Source organism: Onychomys torridus, chromosome 18 (assembly GCF_903995425.1).
Source record: "Onychomys torridus chromosome 18, mOncTor1.1, whole genome shotgun sequence".
Taxonomy (NCBI): Eukaryota; Metazoa; Chordata; class Mammalia; order Rodentia; family Cricetidae; genus Onychomys; species Onychomys torridus.
The window spans coordinates 57370344-57382358 of NC_050460.1; the positions used below are offsets into that span (position 1 = coordinate 57370344).

At 44.4% G+C, this 12015-nt stretch overlaps 1 protein-coding gene across 1 annotated transcript in view; it reads left to right on the plus strand.

Moving 5' to 3' along the window:
- Positions 1–12015, plus strand: part of LOC118569447 (sodium/glucose cotransporter 1-like) — a 53683-nt gene that overhangs the window by 8986 nt on the left and 32682 nt on the right. Inside the window, exons 4-6 of the mRNA XM_036167194.1 lie at positions 4276–4377; positions 5581–5686; positions 6843–6923. Coding sequence (XP_036023087.1) covers positions 4276–4377; positions 5581–5686; positions 6843–6923 — 289 coding nt within the window. The remainder of the gene's footprint in view (positions 1–4275; positions 4378–5580; positions 5687–6842; positions 6924–12015) is intronic.

Genomic DNA, 12015 nt, shown 5'->3' on the forward strand with positions numbered 1-12015 from the left:
CATCTAATGAGATGATCATGTGGTTTTATTTATTTCAGTCTATTTATGTTGTGGGTTACATTTATTGATTTTTTTCTTTTCTTTTTTCTTTTTCTGTCAGAGCTGAGGATCGAACCCAGGGCCTTATGCTTGCTAGGCAAGCGCTCTACCACTGAGCTAAACCCCCAACCCCCATTTATTGATTTTTGTATGTTGATCCATCCCTGCATCTCTGGGATGAAGCCAACTTGATTGTGTTACATAATTTTTCTTTTTAAAAGTGTTCCTGGGGCTGGAGAGATGGCTCAGCCACTAAAGGCTAGGCTCACAACCAAAATATAAAAGTGTTCCTGGATTTGGTTTGCAAGTATTTATTGAGAAATTTTGCATCTGTGTATTCATAATGGAAATTGCTCTGCAATTTTCTTTCTTTGTTGGGTCTTTGTGTGGCTTAGGTATCAGGGTAACTGTGACCTCATAAAAGAGGCAATGTTCCTTGTGTTTTGCAGAGTAATTTGAGGAGCATTGGTATTAGTTCTCTGAAGATCGGGTAGAATTCTGCACTGAATCCGTTTGGGGTGTTTCGGTGGGGAGACTTTTAATTACCGCTACTGTTTCACGAAAGGTTTGGGGTCTGTTTAAGTTGCTTATATCTGACCTTGATTTAACTTAGGTAAGTCATATATATCAAGATATGTATGCTTTTCTTTTAGGTTTTCCAGTTAGGTGGAGTTCAGATTTTTAAAGTATGTCCTTATGTGTCTCTGGATTCCCTCAGTGTCTGTTGTGATGTCCCCCCTTTCATCTGTAATTTTATTAATTTAGATTTATTAATTTGGATCTTCTCTTTCCATTTTTTTAGTTAATTTGGCTAAGAGCTTGCCAATCTTATTGATTTTTCACAGAGAACTAACTCATCACTTCCTTGATTCTTTGCCTTTTTAAAAAAATTCCATTTTATTGATTTAAGCGCTGAGTTTGATTATTTCTTGCTGTCTACTCCTTTGGGGTTACTCTTTGTGATCTAGAGCTTTCAAATGTGCTGTTAAGTTTCTAATATGAGGTCTCGTCAATTTATATTTTTATTTTTTATATGTAGACGCACTATAAACTTACCTTTAGAAACTCCTTCATTGTGTCCCATAGGTTTGAGTATGTTGTGTGTTCATTTTCTTTTCTTTTTTTATTACATATATGTATGGGTGTTTTGGCTGCATGTATCTATGTGCACCGTGTGTGCTGTGCCCACGGGGGTGAGAAAAAGGTTTAGGGGAGTCACCAAGACTGGAGGTAATGAGGAGCAAGCAGTCTGCTACAGGAGGAGAGTGGAAAGATTGTGACAGAGGACAAGAAGGACAGTGGAGATGGCCTGCCTGATTCCAGCCACACTGACCACATGGATCCGTGTAGCAAGTGTTTCTAGGTATTGGCAGCTGACACAAAGAAACAGGAATGGGCCAGGTGGTGGTGGCGCACGCCTTTAATACCAGCACTTGGGAGGCAGAGGCAGAGGCAGAGGCAGAGGCAGAGGCAGAGGCAGAGGCAGAGGCAGGTGGATCTCTGTGAGTTCAAAGCTAGCCTGGGCTACACAGTAAGTTACAGGACAGGCACCTAAACTACACAGAGAAACCCTGTCTTGAAAACAAAACAAAACAAAACAAAAAAATTAAATAAACAAACAAACAAACAAACAAACAAATAAATGAGAATGGGCTAGAAGGGGCAGTGTGAAGGAGTCCATAGGAAATGAAAATATACTTTTTGAAAGACTCTTAAAACTCCATAATAAAAAGGCTAGAACTAATGTTTCAGAAAAAATACCTCTCCCCAAATAATGCAAATAATCATGGGGAAGGATTTTATCCTTAATAACAACAAATGCTAGCTTAAAACCAAGCACAACTTCAGACTCCTTCTTCTGTTCTCTCATGAGCTGGTCGGTGGGGTTCAGCCACATGAGGAGAAATAGGAGAGACCCAAGAAAACAAGGCATGGTGTATATCCCCTCAGGTCCCAGAGATAGAAGGGGCCAGAGACAATCTTCCACACAAAGCCACGTGGAGAAGACATCAGCATCATCAGGAGGCAGAAGATGGGCATGAGGTCAGGCCTCTGTTGGGGTTCCATGGGGAAGGCAAGGCAGAGCAGAACCAACAGCTTTGGATTGTCTGGTTTGACTAATTCCATCAGGCTTGTGTTGCTGGTTGTCTGGTACCTGGTCTTGAGATGATACTGCAGAGGAGGATTATTGTCTCTGGGGTGCATAGGCTGGGTGGAGGAGGCCAGGCTCTAGACTCAATGCTAATGCTCTAGCCTGGGCCCTCTGTTACCTGTGGGAGTTGCCTAGTTTTGTTTTTGTTTTTGTTTTTTGTTTTGTTTTGTTTTGTTTTGTTTTGTTTTTTGAGACAGGGTTTCTCTGTAGTTTTGGTTCCTGTCCTGGATCTGGCTCTGTAGACCAGGCTGGCCTCGAACTCACAAAGATCTGCCTGGCTCTGCCTCCTGAGTGCTGGGATTAAAGGCATTCACCACCACCGCTTGTCTGGGAATTGCCTAGTCTTGAGGAGGGTGGTCTCTTCCCAACCAGAAAGATTTAAAAACAGTTTTTTATTCATACTTTTGTTTTATGTGTTTGAGTGTTTTGCCTATATGTATGTATACCACATGTGTGCCTGGTGTCCAAAGAGGCCAGAAGAAGGCATTGGATCCCCTGGAACTTGAGTTCCAGAGTGTGTGAGCCACCATGTTGGTGTTGGGAACTGAACCTGAGTCCTCTGTAAGAGCAACAAGTGCTCTCAACCACCGAGCCTTCTCTCTAGTCCCTAGAAAGATTTCTTTTAAAGATGTCAAAACATCATAAAACAGAAAACTAAAGAAAATATCTACAGCAAACACTAGGATAGCTAAGAGGCAAGTAGAAAGTGCATGCTGTGACGCATCCTGTAGAATACTAGACTACTGCATTAGCTCCAGACAGTGCATCTTGGGCAAGTCTACCAGCATGACCTGGACAAATTCTTCCCTCAGGAAGAGGGCAGACCCACTGAAACCTTGAGCGCATAGCCTCTACAACTGAGAGACAATAGTTAAACTGTTGTTTAAGGCACCTAAACCAGTGTTTCTCAACCTGTGGGTTGTGACCCCAGGTGAATGACCCTTTTCACAGGGGTTTCAGAAGACCATCGGAAAACACAGAGATTTACATTATGGTTCATAACAGTAGCAAATTACAATTAAGAAGTAGTAATGAAAGCAATTTTATGGTTGGGGGTACCCACAACATGAAGAACTGTGTTAAAGGGTCACAGTGTTAGGAAGATTGAGAACCGCTGCCCCAAACCATCCTCATTTGTATGGAAGAGCCCAAACAATCAACTTGGAAGTAGCGGTGACACACACCTTTTATCCCAGCACTGGAAGAAGAGCCAGGCGGATCTCTGGGAGTTCGAGGCCAGCCTGGTCTACAGAGTGAGGCCCAGGACAGGCACCAAAACTACACAGAGAAACCGTCTCAAAACACCAAGACCAAACCAAAACAAACCAAGAAAAGAAATAAAGAAATAGCTTGGAAAGTTTAGAACTTTGCTGGGAGGATGATTGACATATGGCAGAGTGTGACTTGGAGTCAAGGAAAGGCTAAGAGAATAAAAGCTATGGTACTTAGACAAGGGCCTCTGGTCCTGTGAGGAGCTGTCTGTGAAGTAGGTGGAGTCTGAGTTGGAGCTCACGATAGACATATGTAGGGAGGGAGACCAGAGCATATACATTAGCCAGAACAGTAGCCTCTTAGTGATTCACTTCCTTTGAGCCAGGAGCTGTTAGGGTTAAAGGGCATTGTGAACACTGAGGGCTCAGGTCCCTGTGCTCATAGCGCACACTGCCCAAGATGCTGTAGAAAACAGGATCCTTTGAGACACTGCCATCTGACTGGAGTGTTCCCAGAGGTGGCCGAGCACTGACGTCAGCGTCAGGTTCTGTCTCCTGCCAGCCATGTTTGACAAAGCGCTCCCCTTTGTCCCATAATGAGTAACCTATCATTATTGCTCACTTTCAATGAACTGGGTTTCTTTCTGCATTCCTAAGATCGGGCAGAGCCTGAGATCTAAGCCGCCAGAAGATAGCTGTCCTGTGTCTCCCTCCTTAGCGTCCCCATCTTGACTGGGGCCGAAGGCAGTGACCCACATCTTATATTCCTGGGCTGTCTCCATCATCCGGCAGCATCTCTGTGACACCAACAGGGGAGGAAGGGTCATCTGGTGACCTGCTCTCTGACGGTGACTTGCTCTGTGGCTTATGCAGGTGGTAACATTGCCAGAATATTTGAGGAAGAGGTTTGGCAGCCTCCGGATCCAGTTCTTCTCAGTCTGCTTCTTTATCCTCTACATCTTCAGCAGGATCTCAGTGAGTGCTTGCACGCGGAGTAGAGACCGACCCAGGCATGTCTTTGGAATGCCTCTCCAAAGAGGTGACCTTCCTCCTCCAAGGAAGGATGGGGAGGGAGTGTCATCTAAGCAAAACTGGGCCGATGCATTCCAAGGCCCAGCTGTCTCTACTACGTGTCTCTGTTATTTTCTTTATAGTAAGTACCACCATGTGAAACCATTTTTTTGGTGTACTTGCTTAATATGTGTCTTCTCTACTTCCAGTCAAGAGACCTGAGACCATGAGTCTTTCCCGGTGTGTTGACTACACTCCCCCTGAGCCTAGAACGTGTTTTGTACATATGGCACTGTGCAGATGGTTTTCACTAACCAGATGAATGGCATTTACCACAAAGCATGAAAGTGCCCATGTGGTGTCTTTATTCAACAGAGGCTCAGTGACGACAGAAGCTGGGCTTTGGCGGTCTTAATGTCTTCGGAATAGTGCAGCGCCTACAGCGTTGTGGGGCCGCAGTCATTGTTTGGGGGAATAAATGGTTGGATGAATCTCTGCCCATTTTATCCCTGACTTGGGGAGCCGAATAATAAAGAAAAAGGTCAGCCAGGTACATTATGTGCGGGTGCTTCAAAGTTAGTGTCAGCTCAGCCAGGGGTCGACAGATCCAGTCAGCAGGCCAGGTTTTGTACAGCCCTTGAGCTGAGACTGATTTTCACACCTAATTTAAAGGGTTGTAAAATCTAGAGGTAGTGTGGCGTACAGCCCTCAAAACCTATAATATTTATCATGTAGTCTTGTGCAAAAAGTTGGCCAATCCCAGAGCTTGTTAAATATGTGGGTTCAAGTGAATTTGGTAGTAATCTAGAAGTACATAGAACTGAAATTAGAAAGATAATGCAAAAGGTGTTTTCTGGAACAAATGCTTACAGGAAAAAAAAAAAAAGCCCATGGTCTTTTCCTAGTTGTAGAACCACATGCCACAACTGTTCTGGGTATAATCCCCACTCCAAGGCTCTGGAGCGGAGTAGGCTATGTTGTGTTAACTGGACAGCTTGGGTTAGTTAATCCACACCCTGGAAGGTGCTAACTTTGGTTGAACTCAGAGGGCACAAAATTCGGGTAGATCTCTCAGGGCCCATTGGTGGTGGGGTGCTGCCCAAAGGCCACCTCTTGTTGATTCTGCTGGAAAGGAAGGTTCAGCTGCTAACCTTATGCCCATTTCAGATGGAGATCAGCTTTGGTGCCATGTACTTGAAAATGGTTTGGAACACAGATATTTACCAGACAGTGCTGATTGTGCTGACCATTACTGGCCTTTATACCATCACAGGTGAGGTAGTTCTAACCACACATGAGTTTATACTGACACAAACACTCAATGGAGTCCCAGGAGCTACTGAATTTTCCCAATGTCTGTAGATCTCAGGAAGTATGATGGAGGCAGAGGTACAACCAGGGGTCATATTGGGTTGGAAAAATCTCTTCGAAGAGTGATTGATAAGTCAGCAGCGATCATGTTTATGGGAAAATGGGGCATGCTGCTGTGGGTTACCAGGTAACAGAGTGGGCGCACACAAAGTGAATGAGGGGAAAATGAGGTAGGGTCCTAAGGAGGCCTCCTGGGCAAGCCTTCAGAGAGGATCTTTTGGAAAGGCGGTTCTCGTGTATTCAGCCTCTGCCGAGGGGGGGACTCCCGTCACTCATTGTCTTTACTTAGAGTGTGACAGAGAAAACCAGGGGGACAGAAAGTAGCCAATAAGTTGTTCACAGTGGTGAGGAGTCTAAATTGGACTTTTCTCCCTGTGCATGTTTGGTGATGCTTGGAGACAGTTTGGTTGTTAAAACTAGGTGAGGACTCAGGGAAAGTCTGTCTAGCTGGTAGCTACCAGGGGCAATACTAATGGTTGCTTCCAAGCTGAGTTTCTGGGATGAAAGGTGCACGCATTTGATTAGGAAAATGGTCAGATTTTAATTTGTCCAGAAAAGCATGGAGAGTAAAGAAAAACTGGGACATAGAAAGTCAAAACACTCTCCTGCTTTGCTGTGTCTTCTCTTGTTGTCTGAGGATGGCTAATATCATGTGAACATATAAAGAAGGAAAAAACACACCTGAAATAAATGGACATGTATTAACATGTTAGCAATCCATAACTGCATTTTATGACATCTTAAAAGTCTATTTATAGGTATAGAACAATGTGTTTTCTTAAACAGTATTATGTTTATAACTTCAGAATTGATTCCATTGTTATTGGAGTTTTATTGATTCAACAAAATTGGCAAAACTGAAAAAAAAAAAATCCTATAAAAGTCCGTGAGGAATGGTAGAGAAAACAGGATGTGTTAGATAAAGCAGATGGAAATGAATGAGAGGTCGAGTGGGGGAAGGGCATACCGAGCCGGTGACTGTGGGGGCGGGGCATGCAGAGAGGTTGCCGTAAGCAGAAGTACACATGTTTTCCATTTCCTTTCTTCTTCCTCTTCAGGTGGCCTGGCAGCTGTGGCTTATGTTGAGGCCTTACAAGCTGGTATTATGCTTTTGGGCTCAGCCTTGTTGGTGGCTTATGGTGAGTAAGTGGGCCATAGAGGTGAGTCTAGGGTTACATGGGGCCGTCAGCTGCCTCATCTTACAGAGGAAGTGACTGGTCATGGTTAAAGGTCATGCTGAAGGTTCTGAAGGCCACCTCACTGCGGGAGCAAGAGGCGTCAGGGGTGGGTAGAATGCTGGTGAAAGGCTCCAGGGCTGCGGTCCAGCGTGCCCCTCCCCAGCCCATGTCTTGTCCTTGTTCTCCAATTGGAAACCCCTTCCATTTGCCCACCGGCCTCTGCCCGTCAAGGTCGGCAGAAGATCCATTCCCGGCAGTGTGATCCTACACACTCAAATGGCCACCGCGCAGCAAGCAGTCCATGCAGTACCGTCGATCTCAATGATTGCTTCACCAATGAACCACACACACCCCATCCGAAAGTTCTGGCCCTCACACAAAGTGTCCCGTAGAGAAAGTGCAGCCTGAAGAATTAAATACTTACTAAATAAGAAGTGGAGATAATAGCTGGCCTGTAGGGTACAGTAGACAGAAGATGACAGGCATCCTTGTCTTACCTCCAGCCTCAGAGAGAAGACATTGACCATTTCCCTATTTAATAGTAGCTGTAAGTTGTTTATAGATGCACAACCTTTTGCAATCTTTGTTGCTCCTACTTTGCTCATGCTGTTTATCATAAGTGACCTTTGAGTTGTAACGAGTTCTTTTCCCCCCATACCTACAGAGATGATTTGTTGTGGAATATTATTTTAAGCTGTGTTACTTTTGTTTCTGTTGCATTTGTTGAACTCTGTGAAGCTGTGCTACTGTGTCTGTGTAAAACACCTGATGGTCTAATAAAGAGCTGAACGGCCAATAGCAAGGCAGGAGAGAGAAATAGGTGGGACTGGCAGGCTGAGAGAATATATAGAAGGAGAAATCTGGGAAAAGGAAGAATAAAAAAAAGATGGAGGAGGGGGCTGGAGAGATGGCTTGGAGATTAAGAGCGCTGGTGTTCTTTCAGAGGTTCTGAGTTCAATTCCCAGCAAAAAAGATGGAGGAGTGAAGAAGGAAGGAGCCAGAGGAGGAGGATGACTCCAGGGGCCAGCCACCCAGCCACCCAGCCACCCAGCCACAGCAAGCCACAGAGTAAGAGTAAACTCACATTAGAAAAGGGAAAAGCCCAGAGGCAAAAGGTAGAGGGGATAAACCAGGCAGTGGTGGTGGCGGCGCACGCCTGTAATCCCAGCACTGGGAGGCAGAGGCAGGCGGATCTCTGTGAGTTCAAGGCCAGCCTGGTCTACAGAGTGAGTTCCAGGACGACACAGAGAAATCCTGTCTGGGGTGGGGGGACACAAAAAGAACCCTCATCAAAAGGTAGACAGAATAATTTAAGTTAAGGAAAGCTGGCAAGAAAAAAGCCAAGGCCAGGCATTCATAATTAAGAATAAGCTTCTCTGTGTGATTTATTTGGGAGCTGGGTGGTAGGCCCCCCCAGAAGAGCCAATACACAACCAACAGTGATTGTATTAGTCTTCTCTGTTTTTCATATTAACACTGTGAAAGGCACTGATTTGGTTTAGAATGCTAGTTCATCCTTATGTTCTTGATATGACCACAGCTTAGATAAGATAGATAGCCCAAGTGTCTGCACTAACTTACAATCTCAGTGCTGTGTGCGACTGGATTTCTTAACCCTGTTCCAGCCAGTGAGTGATGTTGAGGGTTTCGGTCATTTGATAGGCTAAAAGAGTGTCTCATTTCTCAGTGTTGTTTTACTTTTTTAGTTTCCAGATATGGTAAGATTGAGCACTTTTCAGTTAATTTAGTTTTTCTTTCTTTCTTTCTTTCTTTCTTTCTTTCTTTCTTTCTTTCTTTCTTTCTTTCTTTCTTTCTTTCTTTCTTTCAGTGAATTACTGGTTTGTTCTTCTACTTCTTTCCAGAGCTTTCTTTTGTCCACTGATGTATAGGAGTGCTGTAGGAATGACGCGAATGTATTCTTTCAAGCTGAGAGCAGCCATCTCTATGTGGTATGTGCGCATGTGCGCATGTGCATGGGTGTGAGGAGAAGCTGGAGGGGATGTCTGTTGTTTCGCTCTCTCACTTTCGGCTTTTTCCTTGAGGTAGGATTCCCAACTCTAACTCCCCCCACCCTAGGCTGTCTAGACAGCGAGCCCCAGAAATCCTCTCATCTACACACCTTATGGTGTTGGGGGTCACACGGCCACACCTGGCTCTTGAAACTTTTATTTACTGTTTTGTTTTTGGAGAATTTCATGCGTGAGCACTGTATTCATCATCTCTTCCTTCTCTCTAGTCCTCCAATTCCCACTGGGTCCCCTGCCATCCCTTCTCAAGTTCATGCCCTCTTACTCTTTAATTTTTATTCTTACATCTGTGCATATGTAGATGTATAAACATTTGAGTGTTGTCATATGCATATGTGTTTAAGGCTGACTGGATAGCCTATCAGGGAGCTTGTGCTTGAAGTAGACTGGTTGTCCCCTTTCAGTATCCATTAATTGCCTGTAGCCCTTCATCTGGATGTAGGACTTTGGCCTTTGAAACTGAAAAATCAAACAAAATTGAGAAATGAGATTATCTTTTAGCCTATTAGATGAACAAAATTCTTTTGTTATTATTATTAAATATGTTTATTTATTAATTTTTTTTTCCATTTTACGTACCAACCCCAGTTCCCCCTTCCTCCCCTTCTCCTGCCTCCTCACCTCCCTCCCACTCTATCCCCATCCACCCCTCAGAGTGGGTAAGGCCTCCCATGGTAGTCAACAAAGTCTGGCATACCAAGTTGAAGGAGAGCCTAGCCCCTCCCCATTGTATCAAGGCTGAGCAAGGTATCCCACTGCAGAGAATGGGCTCCAAAAAGCCAGTTCATGCACCTGGGATAAGTCCTGGTCCTGCTGCCAGGGACCCCACTGTAGCAGAATTGTTAGAAGGTCTTATTAATAAAATCAAATCTGAGGCAGGTTATTGGGGTGAATGCTGGAAGATCAGAGAAGCAGAACAAGCCACAGTTTCCTCACCTCGCCAATTCCTCAGCTGGTCTTGTTTCCTCAGACTGCAAGCTTCTGAGTCCTCATCCCAATGAGTCTCAGCTGAACTGTGCTGCTCCAAAGCCTGAACATTAAACCAGCCAAATGCTTAACTAACTCTGGTGCCTGGTTTTCACGTCTTATTTATCTTTCTACTTTCTGCATCACTCCCTGGGATTAAAGGCTGTGTCACCATGCTTAGCTGTTTCTAAAGTGGCCTTGAACTCAGAGATCCGGCTAGCTCTGCCTCCCAAGTGCTGGGATTAAAGGCGTGCACCACCACCGCCCAACTTCTGCTATGGCTTGCTCTGACCCATTTTCTAGCCACCATTTCTGGCTCTTTTCTAGTGGCTGTCTGTTCTCTGACCCCAGATAAATTTATTTTGGGGAACATAAAATACTTCGGGGGAACACAATACCACATTTCCCCCTTTTTGTCTAAAATTTAAAAAAGGTTATAACTAATACAAGAAAAACCATATCCAATAAGTATATACAATATACATAGTCAAGATTTACTTTAATGATGTCTAGTCCATTAACATTTGACAGATTCAGATAAACTCCATTAATATATAACAATGTCCAGTCCAGTAACATTTGATAAACTCAGACAAAAAAATTTTCATTACTTATCCTATTTAAAACAAGTAGTTCCTTTTTAAAAGTAGATTCCATAATCTCTCTTTTTATCTTATCATATCCACCCCACAAACAGATCGAGCCACACAACTGTCACTCACATTCAGTGGGCCTAGTTCAGTCCCATGCAGGTTCCCGAGCTGTCAGTCCAGAGTCAGTGAGCTCCAATTAGCACTGTCAGCTGTCTCTGTGGGTTTCCCCATCATGTTCTTGACCCCATCTTCTTCTTCTTCTTTTTTAAAATGTCGAATGTCATTTATTGAAGGAGGGAGGAGGTCAAAATTCTTAAAGTCTTAGAACATTGAGTAACCCTGGCTCGAGCAAGCAGGGTTAGGGAATAAATTCGCCTCATTTCCCACATCCTCATGGGCATGCCAACTGTGTTGGCATTGTGCAGGCCTTGTTTAGGTGGCCATACTGTTGAGATTTCATGGGTGGGTGCAGCTTCCTTGCCATATATAGAAGACATTATGTCACAGAAGATATTCGGGTCTTTGGGTTCTTTCAATCTTTCTTCCCCTTCTTCTGAGATGTTCCTTGAGCCATAGGTTTAGGTCTGTTGAGAGCATAGATCAATGTCCTTGCACCCACAGATCTTCAGAGAAACCAGGAATGTTAAGCACATAGGACTGTCTTTCCATTGGGAAAGTCGAACAACCTGTTCTTCCATCCAGAAAGCTTAGAACTGAGCAATAAACAGTCTGGTGGTCTATGCTATCTGTTGGGCCAGGCCAGATCAAGCTCCTACAAGCAGGACTGGAGGTGGCTAGTAATCTAAATGACCCTTCTAGCCAGAGGCTCCCTGAAGCTCCCACAGCCAGGACCACGGGTAGCTAATATCCCAAATGACATCTGAGAGCAGGCCATTCCCTTAGCTAGTTCAGGCAGCCTATCTCTAGAACCCATCTTCCTGGAGAAAATGACGTGTACCCTGAGTTGAGTTTCAGTGTAGTTTTGGAGCCTGTCCTGGATCTAGCTCTGTAGACCAGGCTGGCCTTAAACTCCCAGAGTTCCGCCTGCCTCTGCCTCCCGAGTGCTGGAATTAAAGGTGTGCGCCACCAAGGCCCGGCTATAATTCTACTTTCTTGTTCACTGGAGATTGTATTACACCAGTAAACATTTCCCCAAACTATCCTGGGCTTAAATCTCAACACTGGGAATAAACCACTTGTTATTAGACTCCCCAAGTCTGAACTGTATCTGGTCCAAGAACGGTTGTTTGAGTTCAGACAAACATGATCAGAAAAACATGTAAATAAACGTCAGTAAGCACATTTAACAGGGCAGCCCTTTCCAGAACTCTCTCAGAACAGATCAATTTAAACACAATTGCCTGGCACGTACTGTAGATTATATCTGGGGAAGCATGGAAGCAAGACAGAAAGCCGTACCCAGATTCTGGGTACACTGACCAGATTGAGGACTATGGCTATGTTCTG